Below are 20,741 nucleotides of genomic sequence, written 5' to 3' on the forward strand. Positions count from 1 at the left end.
ACAATAGTACGTCATGGTTATGACGCGGAATAAGCACAAGAAAGTAGGCAATGGTTTTTGAAAAGTTCGTTTTTATGAGATTTTACTAACTTAAATTATAAAATATAAGAAAATGCATTTTCTTACTGATTTTAATATTGAATGTAAAACTCATTTTTTTCAAAAAACCTACATTTCTAACCTTCAATTAAGCCTTAATTTAAAATAATGGTCGTTCTTTGGGCCAATTTCCTCTCTTAGCTTGGCCACATTTATTTTGGGGCCAAGTTGGCAGCTCGCCGACCAACAAATTGTTGATTTCATTTTTATTTGGGGAGGGGGGGTCGCCAGAGAGCATCCTGACTGCGAACGAGAGAGATAGAGAGCGACCTGGCTCTCTCCCTAACGGGAGCTCCCCAACATTTCCCCCTGTTTGTTGTTGGGCACGCACGCACACAGGAATTCGGCGAACTCAACACACTCAGCGTCGAGCGAGAGGGCGCGATTGGCCCCACGGCGTGTGCGAGCGGGACGCAGCGAGAGCGCCAGGCGGAGCAGCGGCGAAGGCAGCGATAAAGGCGCTGCGCCGCGAGAAAGTTGCAGACCCGTCCGCAGAGCGCACCATCGTCTTCAGCGGAGCACACACAGCAGCTAGGTGTGCTCTTCCGTACGTAACGGTTGCGGATTTTCACTGGATTTCCATTTTCACACAGCCAGCACACAGGAAAATTCTCACACACTCGCAGCGAAAAAGTGCATAAAACGCGTGGAAAACTCGGGGGAAATCGCGATGAAAACTTGCGAAAAACTCGCTTTAACTCGATTGCTGTGCGTGTGAAAATTTTCCATCCGGTGAAGGAAAAAAAATTCGAAAGTGCGGCTAGAAAAGAAAAACGAAGGAAAAAGCAGCAGCGCCAGCAGCAGCAGTAGCAGGCAGCATTAGTGGCAGTGTGAAAATCGAATGTGCAAAATTTTGCAGCTTCAAAAATGTATGGTACATAAAATTTCTCTCTCCAAAATCGCGAGTGTGTGTGTGCGCGTGAAAATTACGTTGTCATATGTGCCAAGTACCAAGAGTTTTCCAGGCCCCACTTTCCCATCCGAAGCCAAAGTTTTAACAAATTAACTCCTTCGTGTGATTAGCAATGAAAATGGAAAAAGACAAGGCCACACGCACTCCGTCCAGATACATATATATTCGCATATATATACCAATCAGACATATATATATATACATACATATAGATGTGGTGGCAAGGAATCAAGCCGCGCCAGCAAAAGAAAGAAAGAAAAAAATTCTCTATCTATTGCGATTTGCTCATGCGGCCCGAAAAGAGCGAAGCGCGCAGCATTGGGTGGGAAAAGTGGGTGGCAAGTCCAGAGGGGGAAAGGGGTGGGGGCGTCAGTGGGCTGGGTGGGCGCCACTACGGGTACGAAGTACGGCTGCTTTGTCTACAGTTGTAGAGTGTGTGTGTATACACAGCCTCTGAAATCTATATATCTCGCTTTTTTGGGCCCCCCATTAGCATCCATAATTTTCCGTTTTTTCTGCTTCTGCGCCTCTCCCAGCCCAAAACAAAACAATAATTTCCCTAAGAAAAGCAAAGCCGCAAAGTTTTCATCACCCAACCCCCAAATTGCCGCCCGTTCAACGCATTTGTTGCAAAAATATTGCTCGTTGTGATTTATCCTTAAACTTGGCCACTTTCTTTGAAACGCTCCGTCGTGGTGGAGTTGAGTTCGCGCGAGCGAGTGTGGTGGGTTCCGGAGTGCGCATGTCGCCAGGACATCGCCTGGTGGCCAGGATATATGGACACGGGAAACGGGTCCTGGACATTCCACGTCGTCAGGCTGGCTCCAAACTCACAGTTGCGGTGCAAATAATAGTACCGTCAAGTCCAAGTTCACAACTCATTTCTCAAGTTCGCAGTACTTCTACTTCAAGGGTTAACAACTTTTTTTTATAGAAAGTAACTGCGTATGTGGATTCCAGTTTTATAGATATTCCTTGATTCCATCTATAATCTGCTTTAAGTCATCATAACTACTATAATTTCGTGTAGGTGCTTTTCTGCGCACACAAACGATGCGTTAATATCAATATTCGATAGGATCGAATATCGAACTAAAATTTGAGGGTTTTAAACAATAGGAAACTCATATCTTGTTGTCACAATAGATAGTTATAGAATTATGAGCTTAGGACATAATTCGATGTAAAATCAATGCTAAAAACATGTCATATACACTAAATAAGGACCAAGATCCTTGTGCTTGAGGGCCATTATGCCGACCTTAACTTTGCGTATACACACAATGCGGATTTGTGCGCCTTCCGTTAGCTATCGTTTATTGTCATCAAGTTGAAAACTTCAAGTGTCGTTACCTTTGTTTCCGTCTATTATTAGGACCTGTATGATATAATATTTGACTGGATTGTCCTTGGCCATACCCGCTGGCGGTGGGCGGCCTTTGGCTGGGAGGGGGTGGTGCTGGGAAAGTGGGTGGCGGTGGTAATTGGTTCGTCGCAGAACATGTTGCATACTTGAGGGCGCCGCAGCTATGGAAATTGATAGAATCGCTTTGGGTGGGAGAAATTGAAGCAATGCAGTTTGCTCTAGCTCCCTCTCTCGCTTTCTGTGCCACTCTCTCTTTCTCCTTTTCCCTATGGTTCCCTTTCTCCTTTTCCCTGCGGTACACGCTGTTGATATCATATTTTTGCCACTTCTATTATTATATTGATGTCTACTACTTTTTTATGATGCTCCAAGAATACTGGGAACTTTTTTACCCAACTCACCACGCATGACGCGTGCCTTCTCTCTCGCGCAGCCCCATTTCTCGCTCTCTTTCTAGCTTTCTCTCTCTCTCTCTCGCATTTCCCTGTGGAAACTCCCGCTCTTGTGGATTTTATTATCGGGAAACGTTTTCCTTTCATTTTTTGGCTCTGCTGTTTTTTTCTTTTGGGGTGTGCGGCGCCCACGTATCAGCGCAGAAAAGCGGAAAGTGGAAAAGCAAAGGAACGAGCGAAGTCGAAGAAAAACATTTTCCGAGCTGCTGCTGCTGCTGCGACTGTTCGTTTTCGGTAGTAGTAAAGTGAAGACCGCCCGCCGAGTGAAGTGTGCCTACGTGTGTGTCCGCGACTGTGTGTGCAGTGCTATATACAAAATTCAATTGGAATTTATTTATTTCAAATGGCACACATAAATTCTAACAAGCAATTATCAAATTTATTTTGTTTAGTGCAGCGCCAGAAATTGTAAATAATTAACAGTTAAAAACTCACCACCAAAAGAAAGTTATAAACGAAAACGCTTAACCAAACCAAAGATGCATGAATATGAATCAAAGCAAATATGATACATAGCCAATATGTATATAGAAACTAGTAAGGATAAATAAAGTTCAAAGCGAGGAAAAACACCGATCCCGACAAGCAAATGTCCGGATAAGGGAGCCGCTACCTGACCAATGGATGAAAATGCAGCCGTCGTCGCCGTCACTTTCGCCGTCGTCACTATCGCATCGCTTTTGTCAGCAGCAACAGGAAAAGTCGGAAAAGCACCAGCAGTACCAGCAGCACCAGGAGCAGCAACAGCAGCAGAAGGAGCAGCAGGATCAGAAGGAGCAGTCCTGCCACGCCCACGCCAATCGAACGCCCTCGGTCGGTACGGCAGCGCTGGCTCAGCTGGCGTCGACGCCCGCACCGGCAGCAGCGGCCTAAATTGCCCAACCGCAAGAATCCCACTTCGAAATAGCCCATATACACAGCAGCAGGCGATATTGCAACTGCAACACATACTGCACTCGCAGCAGCCGCGAATACTGCTCATATAACTGCAACATCGAGAGACCTTTGCCGCTGCAAGCGCAACAGCAACTGCAGCTGCAACAGCATCCTCCAGCAGGACAACGCACAAAAAACCCACTACGCATAAGGCAACGGGGCATAAGGAGGCACAAGGAGGCGCAGGAGGATAGACCGGAAGCAGAAGGACAGGAAGTGGGGCGGGCTGCGGACACAGGCAAACAAAATGGCGGATGGTGGGCATTCATTCGTGAAGAAGACATTTCATAAGCCAACATACTGTCACCACTGCTCGGATCTGCTCTGGGGCCTCATCCAGCAGGGATATATCTGCGAAGGTAAGCACCGAGCTAGTACAAGTACTTTAAATATTTTCAATGAGATCACAGGATATCCCACATTTTTTTATTCATATTTATTGCGTAAGCAATTTGATCAGAAAGGCATATCTTACATTGGATTATCTCCTTCAAGATAATCGTTAAAACTGAATTTTCTATATGAAACTACATCTTTCGTCCATCAGTTCTCAATTCAGTCTCAACGGCCGCAATAGAAATAAGTTGTAATTAATGAGCACTAAACAGAACCGAGAAAACGCAGCACGCAAATCATCGAACATCTTCAACGCCAGCGGCAGATGTAAAAATACATTTCGTCTAGTTTTGAAAATACTTTTTAAATTGCCATAAACTTGGAATGAAAATGCGGCCGCTGATGATGTCGATGAGGATGAGGCAGTAGTGGGTGGCATAAACATGCACAGAATAGCGAAATATAGGAATCTTATCATGAAATGATTACTATTATTTTGGATAGTATATGTGAAGTGTTCAAAGCATCAGTAAAAAGATTTAATAACTTAATTGGGTGAATGTATATCTTGACATTTATCAGAAAAGGTTTGCTATTGATAAAATAATAAAGTAATGTAGATTATCCGAACCGAAAATAAAGCAATTGGTCTGTGCCTCGTCCGACAATTGCGTTTTCCCTGTGAAACTAAACAAGTTCTCCTCGTGCAGAGTGATCGGCAGACCCGACGTCATCGCCACATGACCAATGGGTCATCTACGATTTGTGTAGATTGTACGGATCGTGTAGATCGTATAGATTGTATAGATTGTCGATGTGCTCCGACAGTGGCAGCATCTAGATCTGGTGTGTAGTAGCATTGGCATAGGGGCGGCATCATCGTGCTATTTGCGGCCGATAAGTGTGCGCGTTTGAACTTTTCCAAATTGTGCGGCTGTTGGCCGTGTCCGCCGTGACGTGAGCGGAGCGCCAACGACGTCATAGACGGCTCCGATTCGCTGTGTAGATATGTATGGGCTCGTCTATATGTATGTACTATGTGCCATTGCCATGGAAATCTATGAAACAGAGCACGGTACGATTCGGACCGAAATGAATCGCGGCAGGAGCACCAAATCGGATACGGAATCCACCGAACTGAGGCAACAGACTCTCCCAATGGGAAGTGTGTTAGGCGCCTGGCATCATGATGAATATTCTTCGCTTTTCCTCTGTATTTATTTGTGTAATTTTGTTCTCGGGATTTGTGGCTCTGGTTGTTGCTATTATTATAATTATCGCGATTAACGCTTGCCATTTTATGCGGCCTCAGTGTTTATAGTTTTTCCACTTCGCAGATTTTCTGTCTATTCTTCAAAACCATTTTTATTGTCAATATTAGCACTATTAACACTCTAATTAGATGCAATGTGTTCATTTGCATTAAAATGGAACGAACAAAAAATAAACTATATTACTCTACTTCTAATGAATACTTTCAGATTTTAAAAATTATAAGTTGTTCTGTAATAATTCATTGATCTTCTTAGGCTTCGTAATTTCCACATGAAGCACTTGCCATTACTGCAAACATATATTCTAAAAGATCTGAATTGTTTTTGAAAACAAGCTACATATTTCTGAATGCCCATTTATAGCCCAAGCTGTTTACATCTTTTTGGTCTTCTTAAGCGGACCATGACTTGTTGTTCTGTACACTTTAATGGCCAGTGCGAGGGATCATAAAAGCTATCTCTAAGTGAACAAAACGAGATTCCATGACTGCACTCATTCGCTTAGTCCACCAACATATAGCTGGCGAATTTATTGCCCGTCTGGCAGTCAAAAATGCTGAAATTTCGCATTGTTTTTTTTTGCACTTGCCTATGACATTTTCAGTGCATTTTGGCAGTGTTTTAATGGCGGTCAAAACATCCGATATTTATATTGAGCAGTCATACCATATAATGTATGCGAGTACCGCAGGAGGAGTGTGGCAAATATGTGCTGTGGGTGTTGCATACCCCCGGGCGTGCCGCTACTTGGTCGCTCATCAAGCATACGCCGCGTTGGCCAGCCAAATGAAAATAGTGCAGAGGCGTCATTTCTGAAGTGGGTAGATGATTCGAGCTGCCGTCATAAATGAGTTGCATGTCCAATTGGGCTCTAGATGGAGCTGGAACTGCAGCTGCCCACGCACTTGGCCAGAAAAGCAAGTACCAGAAATAGAGCTCAGGCTCTCTGAATCTCGAAAGTAGGTCAAATGCGAAATGCACTCTCCTACACGGTGCAAAACACATATATACATACATACACACACAGTTGCAGCGCAGGCCGCAGGCGAATTTTCAATTGGTTTTTCAGGGGAAGCGGAGGAGCGGACTGCAACAAGAGCAGCAGGTGCGCAACCAAATCAAATTGGATGCATGACCTGCGGGCGGGGTGTGAGTATGAGTTTGGATAGTGGGTGGTTGGTTGGGTTGCCTTAGCTTGGGATATCTACAAGCCGGTAGCTTGTAGCTTGTGCTTGTAGCCATGAACCATCCACCTCAATGCAAGCCCGAGCCCCAAACTCAAACCAAAGCAACCCCGTTCCCACCGATCCGGATCCGAATCTGAATCCGAGTGAGGTGCCCCTGCCGATAGCAGCGAAGGGCTAAAAGTGCGTCATCAATGGCCGCCATGGAAAATGACGACGATGCCAGCGGAACCGAAAACCAAATGGGGTGAGGGGCTGGCGTTTTTTTTTTTTCTCTTTTGGTATGGGGGTGATGAATGGAAGGGGGATTTGCCTTGTTAATTGCCTCGTTGTCGACGCTGTTCATTCATAACCAAAGTGAATGGAGAACAACGGGAGCAGCCACAAAGGGCAGCCCTTTGAGACGATCAAAAAATACGCTATAACGTGGTTTCTATATATAATTAACAATGCAAATATTAATAAAAAATGTATATGTTATAAATGAAATAGAAAATATTATTACTAATTAAGCAAGTCAATGAAATTCCCAAAAAGTTATCTATTTATGGCCATTATCAATATGTTATGTAGATGCCAAACACAACTGATTTTACTATATCCCCTTCTCGGATAGAGTATGATAAACAGACTTTCGGGGTCGTCAGCTTGGCTGGATCATCGCACAGAATGAGGGGAAGTAGGAGAATGCGAAAGAGCGATAAAGAGGAAGGGCAATGCTGACGTTGCAGGCCAGCCGGAAAAAATCTCCAGTGGAAAGCACTTCCGACGCTAATGAAATCAAGCCAAGAACGATTAAATGTCGGTTAGCCAGGGCAAAATACAGATATAACAAGCAGTGTGAGAACTGAGAAAGTAATCATTTAAAACTGGGCATACATACCTAGAATTATGTTAGAAGGTGGGAAAACTGTCATTTCCCATTTTCTATGGTGTGTAAAAATATTTTGCAGTTTGCTGGAGAAATAAAAATAGATTTAGTTGTTTTTCATTTCAATCAGGAAAAGATTTTGCTATTTAAAATGTGAAAACAAGTGATCAATTTCGAAGTATTTCATTTATTTAATTTTGAATTTTAAATATTTGACCCACTTTTCTCGCTGTGCAGAGAAATTTCGGAGATTTTGATTTATGCGTGTTTGATATGCGTCATCCAACTGTCTCTTTGCGAATGTGCTTTTGTGTGCGCCTATTTATTATTAAGCATGTCCAGCTATTTTTAATTCAAGGAGTTCTTCTTCTTTAGCCTCCCTTCCTGTTTTCGCATGTAAATGTGTGTGTGTATTCTTTTGGCTACACCTCAATTGAATTGTATAACTCTCCTTTGGGCAAATATCAATTTTAATTGTGCTTCCTCTTCACGCACTACGCATGTCAACTTGTGCGTATTCAATTGTCCCTAACCTCCAACTCCCCCTGCTCCGTTTTGTCCTCCTGCTTCGTCCTTTTTCCACGCATGCATGTGTGTTGGTGTGTGCTTTAAATTTGGCTTTGTGCTGCTGCTTCTTGCTCTGCTTCTTCTTCATTCTCCTTTGTTATTCTTGGTTTTGTTGCTTTGGGCCAAGGGAAAAAGGAAATGCGAAGAGAAGCAAAAGTAAAAGTGTGTTGAGTTTCCAACCCAAAATTTCCCCACACACACGGACACACACACACAAGGAAGGCAGAAAGAAAAGCATTTCGAAAATTTCCCCATGCGTTGGCATCGCTATTTGTCTGCTTATGCTTATCTACACAAAAAACGGTAGAAGGAGGAAGAGAGAGCGAGAGAAAGCACACAAAATTTGCTGGTATACATAATGCAGGCATGCAACAAAGTGGAAAGTACCGAAAAAGGGAAAAAATACACCGATTTCAAGCGCTGACCCACAGGGCGTATACATGCTCAGCTGTTGCTTCTGCAATCCCAGCGCCCAACCACCTATTGCACGTGCAACAAAACAACAACAGTTGAAAGAAAGTCACAAGGAAAAGCCTCTGCAAGAGCGAGACAGCTGGCTGGGCGAACTACAGTTATGTTCTGCATTCGCAACTGCAGCGAGCGTCACGTTTGTCCTTCTCCGTCTCTCTTCTTCGCTCTGCTTGCACTGCTTGACGACTGCCCGCTGTTTTATTTATAAAACGGGCCAAAAACTAAAGCACATTCACGAGTTCATTCATGACGTCAGCACTGCGCCTCAGGTCAGCGGCCTAGTTTTCTGCTTTCTCTCTTTCCCAACCGCCGAACGCCAAACGCAAACTACCCGCCGCCCCCTGCCCCTCCCCCCTGCACACACAAAGATAATTATGCATTTACATACACACGAACGCAGCAAGTGTTTGTTTGTGTACGCCTCCCCAACTTTTGTCTATGTGTAAATACAACTTTTACGGCAGGCTAAAAATAGAACTATGATATCTATGTTAAGATTGCTGCACACAAAATGAGAGCATAAATGCATATGTAGAGTAGTAGCAGGAGAAAGTAGTGCGTTTTAATTTTTGGCTGGTATTATAGAAAAAAGTCTCTTCTCTTAGGAAAGAAAATCTTGATCACTCATCAATGCAAATTAGTACAATTTAAATTTGCATTGCTTTGCACTTTCTCAAAAAAGTTACTAATAATATAGTATCATACATAATTATCATTTTTGTTCCAAAAACATCTTATATCCTTCAGTGCAATGAGGGTTAACATTTAGGCCAGGTGATAGAAAAAACGGGACGGCTAGAGAGCGGCCTTAGCTATCTGATACGAGTAAGAGAGGGAGATAAGCAGTCGCGCTTTGTACAATGTGCCCGCCCCGCCCCCCTCTCCCATTGTCACTCTACTCATGCTGGTTGCATTACCTTGGCCACTTAGCTCAGAGCTTGCTACTTGCGTTGCCCCCTGCCACGCCCCCTCTGGCGCCCTGCGGCCAACTTCAATGAATGTGCCGTCGTCCGTGAACTCGGCAACTATGAATGGCATGCAGGCTACCAATGACGCGGTGACTTTGCGGTTGCACGCAGGGATGGTGCACCAGGGGGGTCCCAGGGGCCCAATAAGCACACAGTTCTGAAAAATATCTATCAGAAATCAGAAAACCTTATATGAAAGGATGGTTTATTTGCAATCGAATTTTATAAACATTTAAATGAATAAAAACCAAGTCTTGAGATATTACGTATACGCAATTTTTTCATATTTTTCTAATTTTGAAAGATATTACGTATACGAAGTGTCACACCAGCCAGTTCCCTTTCGATAAGCACTCGACATTGTGATCTCATTGAAATAACTTCTGAACTTTTGCCAGCACATTGCATAACCACATCTCTCCTCCACTTTCAGTTTGCAACTTTATCATTCACGAACGATGTGTCAGCAGCGTGGTAACGCCCTGTTCCGGCATCGCTCCATGTATTATAAAGGTACGTAGCCGGCGGTGAAGCTCGCATTCACAATTCAGAACGAACGAATATAGCTGTCATGTGTCATTCCATTCCGCACAGAATCCCGTTGCCCATTGTTGGTCCGAGCCAACTCATCACAAGAGAAAATTCTGCACAGTTTGCCGTAAGCGATTGGATGAAACGCCAGCGGTGCATTGTTTAGGTAAGTGACAGAATATATACATCAGTCCACTGTCCTCCTTCTGTTTCCGTCCTGATAATGGGTTTCGCAGCAGTCGTTTTCCGTGTCAGTCACTTCTGTTCACCTGCGATCCATTGTTCAAGCCATCAAGCGTTCATTTTGTTCTATATAGACACATGCCTTAACCCCATGGCATACCAATTTTCAAATGGTGTTGCCATAAAAGTATGCTACGTTCCAAGTCACATCGGATCGCAACAGTTCACTTTAGTCATCTTGTTATTAGGATACCTAATTGAGTATCTCTAGAGGTTCCACATATCTAATAATATATCTATCCGCAGTCTGCGAATATTTCGCGCATATTGAGTGCCAAGATTTTGCCGTGCCCGATTGCACCGAGAATGCCACGTATGTGCCAGGCAAGGAGCTGCTTAATGTGAAGCATCAGGTGAGTGTAATCGCCATGCTGGGAGGATCAGCAATGGATAATCGTCCAATTATCGTCCAATTACAGCATCACTGGCGAGAGGGCAATCTTCCATCAACGTCCAAATGCGCTTACTGCAAGAAAACCTGTTGGTCCTCGGAATGTCTCACTGGTAGATAACTTTAACTAAACAATCCTACAATTATTTATTAATGTTGGAACTTTACGAACAGGCTATCGTTGCGAGTGGTGTGGCATGACGACCCATGCCGGATGTCGCATGTACCTGCCAACCGAATGTAATTTTGGTATTCTACAACCTATCTACTTACCTCCGCACTCAGTCTCGATTCCGCGCACCGAGGTGCCCATCGAGGCCATCATCGGCGTCCAGGTCAAATCGAAGACTTCGCTCGTGCGCGACTACTCGTGTCGTAAGTACAGAGTCCTGATCCGGCAGGATATGCTGGCATTTCAGATTTATCTGGCCCTATCAAAACCAAAATCCTAATCAGCCAGATCCTACACTGAGAATAGTTGTGATCCTCGTATCCTTAATAAAAATCAAAAACTGATTTTTATCGAGATCAAATCACATTAAAATGGCATTATTTCTCAGTGTAGGCTGACGCACTCACCCTCTATAGCGATGTAGCAATACTCACCCACTCGCCCCAAAAAGTTGCTATCGATGTTGTGTTGTGTGCACACTCCGATCACTGAAAAAAGAAAAAACAAATCCTAAAACAAGTACAAGAACTCCCAACGATCAGATACCACATCGCTCCAGCTCATTCAGATCATGGCAGACCATCACTCTATCTCTATCTATCTATCACTCCACCAATCAATTAATCCCACCAACGATTTTCCTCGATTCTCCCAATACTTTTTTGATTTTTGATTTAGTTTTCGTTGTGTTTTTCTTTTCTTTTCTTTTTCTCTTTTGGGTTTTATGGATGCGTTTTATATACGTTTTCCGTTGATTGATGATGTGTCTATCTATGTGTGTGTGTGGGCGCCACCGGCAGCCAGTCCGGATTTGAGCTGCCCGATACCGGGCGCCGGATCGGGTTCACTGACGAGCCTGGGCCTGAAGGAGCTGCTCGAGCTCCACAGGCAAAGGCTTGAGCAATCGAAACAACATTTTCTCCTTTCCACGCCGCCCACGCCCACCTCCTGTGGCTCCATCTCACTGTGCCACTCTCCGACGCCCTCCTCGCTGACAGTCGGCGAGACGAGCAACGAGGCGGAGCAAGATCGGGAGCGGGACCAGGATCAGCCGGAGGAGGAGCCCGAAGAGGAGAACACGGAGCAGGACAGCGCCCTGCAGCTAACCACCTCCACTTCGAATGTGATTGGTAATCTTCAGAAGTGGCCATCGGCCAACTCCTCGCTGCACCTGCTCTACACGAATCTCTTTCGGAAACTTGGCCAGGGCAAGCGGAGGCGGAAAAGGGGCATCAGCAGCGGTGGCCTCTCGCCCAGCGAAGATGAAGACGATGTGGACGGCGGTGTCTGTGATATAAGCGGTGGCGATCTGAGCGATGATTACGACCACTGCGACGTTGCCCTGCGGCGGCGATCCCTGCGCAGCCGGCAGCCGCGGGACGTCAGCGAGACGGACTATCACGGGGATGCCGAGGCGGAGGCGGAGGGTGAGACTGTGCCGCGGGAAAGCTGCTATGAGACGTCGGACACGGGCGGCGAGCTGACCAATACCGATGACCTCGACAGCAGCCTCAATCTGATTAGCAACCTTAGCTATAATAGTAGTAATAATAGCAATGCCTGCAATGTTCCTGGCGGAGCAACTGCACCCGACGCCAGGAATACCGCCACCACCAGCACCACTGCCCCGGGAAAGTCCGGACACGCCTTGAGCGTCCAGGGCGGACGCCAGCAACCCAAGACTGGGGCTCTGGCCCAAATCAAACCCAAGCCCAAACCCATACTCATGCCCAAGCACAAGGCGCAGGGCAAGGGCGGCTCCCTCAGCTCTCCGCTGTCCAACTCCAATTCGAGTGACTGCTCCTCGGCATCGCCCTCTGCCCCGGCTACGCTGCTGCAGCTGTCGCCGGTGGGCAGGAGTAAGTCCTTCCAGGAGTCGGCGGCCATAACGGCTGTGTCGCGCTATAAGAAGTACGGACGCGGTTTGTTCCAGCGCCGACGCTCGAAGAGATCGCCCAAGAATGCGGTCGGTGTGGGCGGCAAGAGCAACTACAGCCTGGACAGGCTGTCGCAGAATATTGAGATCACCATCCAGGACGAGGATGGCAACTTCCATCCGTACGACGACAACTATCATATGCTGGCCGGGCGACTGGACGCCACCGATGTGGACGACGATGTTGGCTTCGATGATCTCTACCTGGACGACCGGCCGAGCGGGGCCAGTGATGATGTGGCCTTTGCCGGCGACATCAGCGACGGCGGGGCCAGCAGTCGATCGAGGGCCAGTGACGCCAGCGATGGTCATGTCCTGGGCCGGCTGCTCCGCCAGGTGCGGCAGGGCCTCTCCGTCGGCTGGCGCAAACCGCGCTACCAGAAGCGCAGAGGTGATTAGCCAACCGTACTCCTTTCACTTCTTTCTCTCTCTTTGTCTTTGTCTCAGTCCCTGCTAACCGAAAGGATCTGGGTTTTTATAAAGGACCTCAGTATGCGCTAACCACTCTGTTTTGGTTTTTGTTTTGGTTGACCCGTCCCCGTTTTCTGTTCAACCACTTGGCCATAACCCACTAATCGCTAACCATCGAACCACTAATCATCCGCACCATTCCGCCCCACATTGCAATGCCACTAATCATTAACACCGACATAACCGCATGATAAATACTCGGAAGGATATGTATTAAATATATGTAAGACAGAAAATAGCATTTAAAACGAAATAAGCATTTTTAAAAAGAACTCATTTAATGCACATTTTTCCGAATGTAAACTAAGTATCTAACACCAGGCCAAGGCCGCTTTTGTTGCTACTAAACAATGTATGTCCCAGTGAGGATCTGACCAAGTACTAATCCACATATCTGTGATCCCCAGCACGCAGCATATCCGAGGAGTTCAGCAGCGGCGACACACCTCGTTTCAAGGACGAGGAGTCGGCCAGCAAGGCCGAATCGGGACATGGACCCAGCAGTGGTGGTGCAGGTGGTGGAGGCGGAAGTGGCGGTGCTGGAGGCTCATCCGCAGCTGGTGCATCGGCATCGGCTGCCGGTGGCTCCTCCGGGCACTATAGACCCGATTCCGGTTCCGGTCACAAATCGGATAAATCGGAGAAGGATCGCGAGAAGAAGGAGAAGGAGCGCGAGGAAAAGGATATAGGTGCGAATGGAGTCTGGAAAATGAGAACTACAAACTTAAACTTTTCCATTCCACAGAGATGATCAAGGTGTTCGATGGCAACAACTCATTCCGACGCCAGCAGTACCGCGTGATCATCGTGCAGCGCACCTATACGCTGGAGCAGCTGCTGACCACCGCGCTGCGGGCATTCCACATTACGCGCGACCCGCAGGCCTTCTATCTGACCGATCTGTATGCACCCGCCGGCATGGAGGATACTCCGATGCTCGATCCCACGCCCGTGCTAAACCTGGTGCACCTGGAGGGCAAGCGACCGGCCATATACCTCCGGTTCCACGACCGTGACCGTGGCCATGTGCGCGTCTACCCCGGCAAGCTGCAGTGCTCGATGCTGGAGGATCCCTATGTCAGTGTTCCTGTAGATAATAGCACAGTTATTAAGGATTTGATACGCGATGCCCTGGACAAGTTCGGGCTGCAGGATAACCAGATACAGGACTACAGGTAAGCTGTACATTGGCAATTGGTTTTAAAGCATCAATAACCTATATCCCTAATCTTCGCCAGGTGCTCGGAAGTGTTGCTCGATCGCGGCGTGACCGAACGCATTTTGTCGTGGAACGAAAGGCCCTGGGATATTATGAAGCAGCTGGGCAAGGACTCCATTCGACAGATGGAGCTCATGCGGTTCTACATGCAGCACAAGCAGGATCCGCATGGTCCCAATATCGCGCTGTTCGTGGGCAATCTGCCCACCGGTCTCTCGCAGCGCAACTACGAGCAGATCCTCAACAAGTACGTAACCGACGAAAATAAGTTCATCAGCATCGGACCCATCTACTACGAGTATGGCTCAGTGGTGCTCACCTTTGAGGACTCCATGAAGGCGGTGGGTATCTAAGAATTTACCAATGCCTGAGTGGAACTTAACTAATGGGATGTATTGCCTGCAGGTTCGCGCCTTCTACAATCTCCGCGAGACCATTATCGAGGACAAGAAACTGCTGGTTCTGCTCCTGCCGAACATCGAGCCCAGCATGGTGCCCTCGGATGTGAGACCACTGCTGGTCTTTGTCAATGTTAAGTCCGGTGGTTGCCAGGGATTGGAGCTGATCTCCAGCTTCAGGAAACTGCTGAATCCCTACCAGGTATTCGATCTGGATAATGGCGGTCCTTTGCCTGGGTACGTTCAACCTATAACCGTGTTTGTGATTCGCCCACTTATCTTTGATTCTATCATTAGTTTGTATGTATTCCGGCAAATAACCAACTACAAGATTCTGGTTTGCGGCGGAGATGGCACCATTGGTTGGGTGCTGCAGTGCCTGGACAATGTAGGCCAGGACTCGGAGTGCTCCAGCCCACCTTGCGCCATTGTTCCACTGGGAACAGGTAAGTGACAGCGACATGAGCCTCCTTTTAAACCAGATGTACTTGTGCATATGCATATGCTTTATATTATATATATTAAAATCACTTAACTTCTTCCATCAAAATCTTCTCAAGGCAACGACTTGGCTCGCGTTTTGTGCTGGGGCTCCGGCTACACCGGCGGTGAGGATCCGTTGAATCTGCTGCGCGATGTTATCGAGGCGGAGGAGATACGGCTGGACCGCTGGACGGTTGTCTTCCATCCAGAGGACAAGCCCGAAGAGCCGGCTATGAAGGCGCCCTCGCAAACAACCGGTAAGAAGAAGAAGGCACACCAAGCACACCTATCGCAATCGCAACAAACCAATCAGCATCATCAATTACCGGCTCTGACATCGAGTGATATATCAGGTCATTTGGTGTTTTCAAAACTTCGTTCGTGTGTTCTTTCTCTACGTTACATACTCGTAAACCCGTCTAGTGTCTAACCCTTGAAGAATCCGTTCCAGTACCTGTCCCAGTCCTTGACCACGCCCGAACCTTATATTTTGTGTTGTGATTAAACCTGTGCTTTGACTAAATACCGGATTCGGCTGTAATATTCCGCCAATTACACGTAAATCCAAAATATCAAGACTGTACAAATGTAGCATATGTAAATTTTTAAAGGCTATCTTTAACTAACTTGTTTTTTTTTGATAAATGTATCCAAACTTTATCTGGTAATACTTTGTAGTTACAGGAACAAAGATCCGCTATAGAAATTTAATAGGAAATACTTTTGTTAACTCTCAAGATATAGAAGTCGTACGTCTTTACAGTGCACAAAATTAAAGTCTCTCCCTAAGATACCCCAAAAGAAACCCCTTATGTAACCACAAGCCTAGTTTGGTATCTGATGAGAAATGCTGTTTAGTTTCGATGTGTAAAATATCCTTGTAGGGATTTGCATGTCACAAACTTCCGGAAAGGTAAGCTAAACACCGATCAGCTCAGACACTACAAGGTTCAACCATTAATTAGGTAAATTAAGCCATGGATATTATACACCTCGATGTTGTCAGTTAAATATTTGGTGTCCTGTGTCGATGTTTAATCCGAGTAATATGATAATTGGAGATGACTAAACGATCTTGGCGTTCCATTCAGGCGGTGCCCAAAACGAGGATAACTCTCAGATCTTCGTGATGAACAACTACTTTGGCATTGGAATAGATGCGGACCTCTGCCTGGACTTCCACAATGCGCGTGAAGAGAATCCCAATCAGTTTAATTCGCGTCTGCGCAACAAGGGCTACTACGTCAAGATGGGACTGCGCAAGATCGTGGGTCGCAAGGCTGTCAAGGATCTGCAAAAGGAACTGCGCCTGGAGGTCGATGGCAAGATTGTCGAACTGCCGCCCGTCGATGGCATCATCATCTTGAACATTTTAAGGTATATATCATGTCTTTTTCATAATGTAACATTCCTGGAATGCAACCTAATGACATTTTTCAGCTGGGGCAGCGGTGCCAATCCCTGGGGTCCCGACAAGGACGACCAGTTCTCAACGCCCAACCATTACGATGGAATGTTGGAGGTGGTCGGTGTTACGGGCGTGGTTCACTTGGGTCAAATCCAATCCGGAATTCGTACGGCCATGCGCATAGCTCAGGTAAGCACAAAACCTTTGCTTGGGATTAGATACCACATCATTAATTTATTATCATCCAGGGTGGTCACATCAAGATACACTTGAATACCGATATGCCCGTCCAGGTGGACGGTGAGCCCTGGATTCAGAGTCCCGGCGATGTGGTCGTCCTAAAGTCGGCCCTCAAGGTAAGTGGCTTCTTTCGGATTTGGCCTACACTTAGCCGATTCCCTGCATGTATCTGATGTTTCTTTGTTCTATGGCATGCTGGCTTCTTAAAAGATATCCTCATTTCATATTTAAGTTAACACAGACAAAACATCTAAGTTCACGTCAAAAAAAAGCTTATTTATTGAATATTTCGAGGGCAACACGTATAATTTTCCATTTATTTCAATTATTACACCCATTAACCAGAACTAACTTAGTGAAAAACCACAGAGCATACGTGACAGTTGAAATGTAGATATAAGTAATACATATAGGCACGAGAAAAGGAACCGAAATTGGGATATAATAAATACTAGGATTGCCTGTTGTTTTATTTCCTTAGTGCAATAAAGACGAAAAGTAATTGTTAATAACCAAAATATGATGACAATCGGTACTAATAATTACTGTAAGACTCAAAGCTTTAATAGTTGGTTAAATTTATAGTTGGTACTGAAAACGATCGTATATTACTCATTAAAACGGATCCGATTGTCATCGAACTTGAAACAATGTAACATTTTGTCTGCGTGTGCGTTGGATATGCGTGTTTTGTATGTTAACTTTGTAATTTGTCCCTTGGTAAATCCCGCCCCTTGTGTCGTAATTAATTAATAGAGCACACACCAATTGAAACACCCCGAGCCACCCCTTCTAACCATGTAAAATAGACACTTTTTTTCTGCATTTTTCATTTGTTGATGGCAGCTCAAAAGAAAAAAAAAATATATATATATATATTGAAAAATAATAATTGCAAAACTAATGAAATCGGCAAAAGAAGGACTGTATGTAGCGTTCTAAAATGTTTCTCTGTTTGATGTGCGTGTGCCTGTGTGTATGTCGGATTTGACCATGTGTGTGTTTTACGCTATATATTTAGGCCACCATGCTGAAGAAAACGAAGAGTAAGCGCCGCCTCACGGAGCCTCATATCTCGCCGGCGGTTCTGAGTCTTTCAGTGGCTCAACAGGGATCGGGATCGGGATCCATGTCGGTATCGGGATCCCCGCAGTCCCAGTCGCAGCAGCAACTGCAGCAGCAACAACAACAGCAGCAGCAGCAACAGCTGGCCGAGAATGGGGAGAAGGAGGCTTCGATGACTCTACCTGCCGGCTTTGGCAGCACCTAGAGCTTGGCTACCGGCCTGCGATATTGGTTCTCCTGTTTCAATCCATAAAACCAGATAGTCAGATAACTCTATAATCAAACCCATAACAGATCAGCAGAGAAAGTGGCCAAATTGTAACCGAAAACGAATATTTAAACAAGAGCAAAACTCCAATGCGCAAGCAAATTAAACTTTATCTTTCAAAGGCGAGAAATAGCATTAACAAGCAAACAAAAAGTAAAAATTTAAAACAAATAGATGTAAATAAAAGTTGGTGCTGTCAAGCTCTAAGTACTTTGAACCACCACCACCAAGATGAAACACACACCACCCACCAACCAACCAACCAAAGAACCACCCACTGCACAAGAAAACTGTGACCACCGCTGTTGAACTTGAACTTAGCCAACTGAAGCCACCACTATCCACCTCAGTATACCACACCACACCAATCCACACGAACACACCACACCGCAAACCACAGCGCCTAGAAGTTGTCTACAGCATTTTTGATTAATTTATATGCGATAATTTTCTTTGATTTCCCCGCTTGGAGGAACTTGATCGAATTTTGTTCCATTTTCGTTCCGTTTCTCAACTGCAAGCTTTCGTAATCCATCATTCAGTATCGAAATATCTATAACCGAAACCATTTTGTTGATTGACTTCCGTTGCATTTTGCCTGATTTCTCAGCTAGCTTTTGAAGCACTTATAACGAATCTAAGCTAAGGCAAACGAAATTTATTTCCTTTACGTTAACGCTCTATTTTCTTACTCTCTTTTCTCTCCAACCGAAATGAAAATACACAAATTCACACGAATACCAAACAAACTTAAATCTATAAAAAATTGAATTTCTTAACTAATTAATGCACCGGACGCTTTGAACTTTAACTTTCGAATTTTCTCTATCTCTACCTAAATACCACCGTTAAAAATGAAATGTCAATTGAATACCGTTAACCGCAGGCCACCATGTTGAAAAAGAACAAGCTGAAAATGAAACGCCGGAACACGGAACCCACCATGATGGTGGCCGGCTCGGCCGCCCCCCCTCTGTCCCTGGCCCTACCGCCCAGCGTAGGCGAAGTGGGCGTGGCTGGGGAGGGCGCCGAGGGCGACGGCGGTACGAACAACACGGATTTCTGAATATGGTACAGCGAGCGTCTGATTTAACGTGCTAATTCCAGCGCAGAACCAAACTGCATCCCACACAGACCACAGACCCACCCACCCGCGAAAAGCCCACCCGATCCCCCCACCCAATAGCAAAAGCAGCAGCAGAAGAAGCAAAAGGAGCAGGAGCAGAAGCTAAAGAAGAAGCCACTTACCATCTCAGCAGTCCATAGTCCAACACTGAACACCAAACACCACAGAAACCAAAGAGCTGGCAACTCGAAAATCAAAAGCTGTAATCAAAATTACTTGTATAAAGTGTCCAGTCCACAGTATTAGATCGGATTATATGACGATGATCAGTTTAGCAGCTCAGCGAACCCGGCCGCCTTTCCACGGTCTGAAATCAGTACGTTAAACTCAAACAGCTCGAACCAACACTGTCCGCTCGCCATTTGCATTTCGTACAGTGTAGAAAGCAGCAAGATGCGCAGCGGGCAGACATGAAACTAAGCCAACTCAAATGTTAAACAATAGAGGGTATTTATAGTAAAGGAAAGAGATTTAATTCAAAAGCACTCAGCAATAGTCTGGCCAAGTTGTATCAAATTCAAGTTCAATTATGTTCCTTCTCGTTTTGTTCCTACGTAAGCGACAGCAGAAACCGATTAGTGATACCGTTAAACAGAAAGAAGCGCAAGCAGTAGTAAAAAATAAACAGGGAGAATGAAAAAGAAAACAAAAAGAAGGAGTAAAGCTAAAGCTAGAGAAACCCAAGAAAACAAAACAAAAAGTACAAAATTGTTGAAAATTGTTTGTTATAACTAAATGAAATCGCGTAAAACCAAGTAAGCACACCCGAACTACGACAAACAAAGTGAAATCAAAGAAATAAAGCTATGTATTACCAAGTAGGTAAATAATGTTGTGTTCCAGCGAACCCCAGTGTTCCGAAACCAACGTGAAAAGGTTAAAAAAAAAAACCCAGCCAGGTCAAGATACAAACGTACAGCAGATGCGGGAAAATTTATATGAAACTTTTTTATGTTGTGGATCGATTCGAAACGCGATATTGAAACTTTTGAGTGGGAAAAAAGCTGCAAATTGCATAGTTGGCTAACTACTAATTGGGACGAATAAATTGGAACCCACAGGCGGGCCTAGCTCGTCCTGTGTGCCATTGAATTAAATGCGGAAAAACACCTTTGGATTGTGCAATTGGTATGAATTTTCTCCGCTGCTGTGCGTCCACCAAAAGAAAGAAGAAAGTGAAAAACCACGAGAAATAGGAAAATGCATTTTTCGAGCGTAGGCAATGGCATCGCAAGTATTTCACCTGCATTTGTCTAAAACAAGAAACAAAAAATGAAAGAAAAAACCAAAAAAAAAACCAACTTATTTTGGATATCAAATCCGATTAGTGGAATGAGAAGAGTACAGAGGAGA

The 20,741-nt window shown here is 45.3% G+C and overlaps 1 protein-coding gene across 7 annotated transcripts; it reads left to right on the forward strand.

The window, feature by feature from the left end:
• The first annotated feature begins 602 nt into the window (after positions 1-602).
• On the forward strand, positions 603-20,655 carry CG31140 (uncharacterized protein). Of its 7 annotated transcripts, none has more exons than NM_001104424.3 (17): positions 603-646; positions 3,223-4,125; positions 9,871-9,950; positions 10,032-10,134; positions 10,458-10,564; positions 10,631-10,715; positions 10,777-10,977; positions 11,575-13,101; positions 13,589-13,870; positions 13,927-14,356; positions 14,420-14,741; positions 14,806-15,244; positions 15,359-15,538; positions 16,373-16,658; positions 16,722-16,878; positions 16,938-17,045; positions 17,951-18,417. In NM_001104424.3, exons 2-17 carry the CDS (start codon positions 4,014-4,016, stop codon positions 18,197-18,199), a joined length of 4,668 nt encoding a protein of 1,555 aa, NP_001097894.1. In that variant the 5' UTR covers positions 603-646; positions 3,223-4,013; the 3' UTR covers positions 18,200-18,417. The 7 variants fall into 6 exon arrangements, with proteins under 7 accessions (NP_651199.2, NP_001247275.1, NP_996275.2 ...); NM_142942.6 differs by lacking the exon at positions 17,951-18,417 and adding an exon at positions 19,149-20,655 and having other exon boundaries at positions 3,228-4,125; positions 15,359-15,634; NM_001260346.1 differs by lacking the exon at positions 17,951-18,417 and adding an exon at positions 19,149-20,655 and having other exon boundaries at positions 603-634; positions 11,773-13,101; positions 15,359-15,634.
• The last annotated feature ends 86 nt before the right edge of the window (positions 20,656-20,741 follow it).

Source organism: Drosophila melanogaster, chromosome 3R (assembly GCF_000001215.4).
Source record: "Drosophila melanogaster chromosome 3R".
NCBI lineage: Eukaryota > Metazoa > Arthropoda > Insecta > Diptera > Drosophilidae > Drosophila > Drosophila melanogaster.

Bases quoted from the DNA above. Each gene is read 5' to 3' on its own strand.
- CG31140 (NM_142942.6), top strand. From the start codon at position 4,014: ATGGCGGATGGTGGGCATTCATTCGTGAAGAAGACATTTCATAAGCCA. The intron at 13,871-13,926 runs GTGCGAATGGAG...TCCATTCCACAG, and splicing joins GCGCGAGGAAAAGGATATAG to AGATGATCAAGGTGTTCGAT. The intron at 14,357-14,419 runs GTAAGCTGTACA...AATCTTCGCCAG, and splicing joins AACCAGATACAGGACTACAG to GTGCTCGGAAGTGTTGCTCG.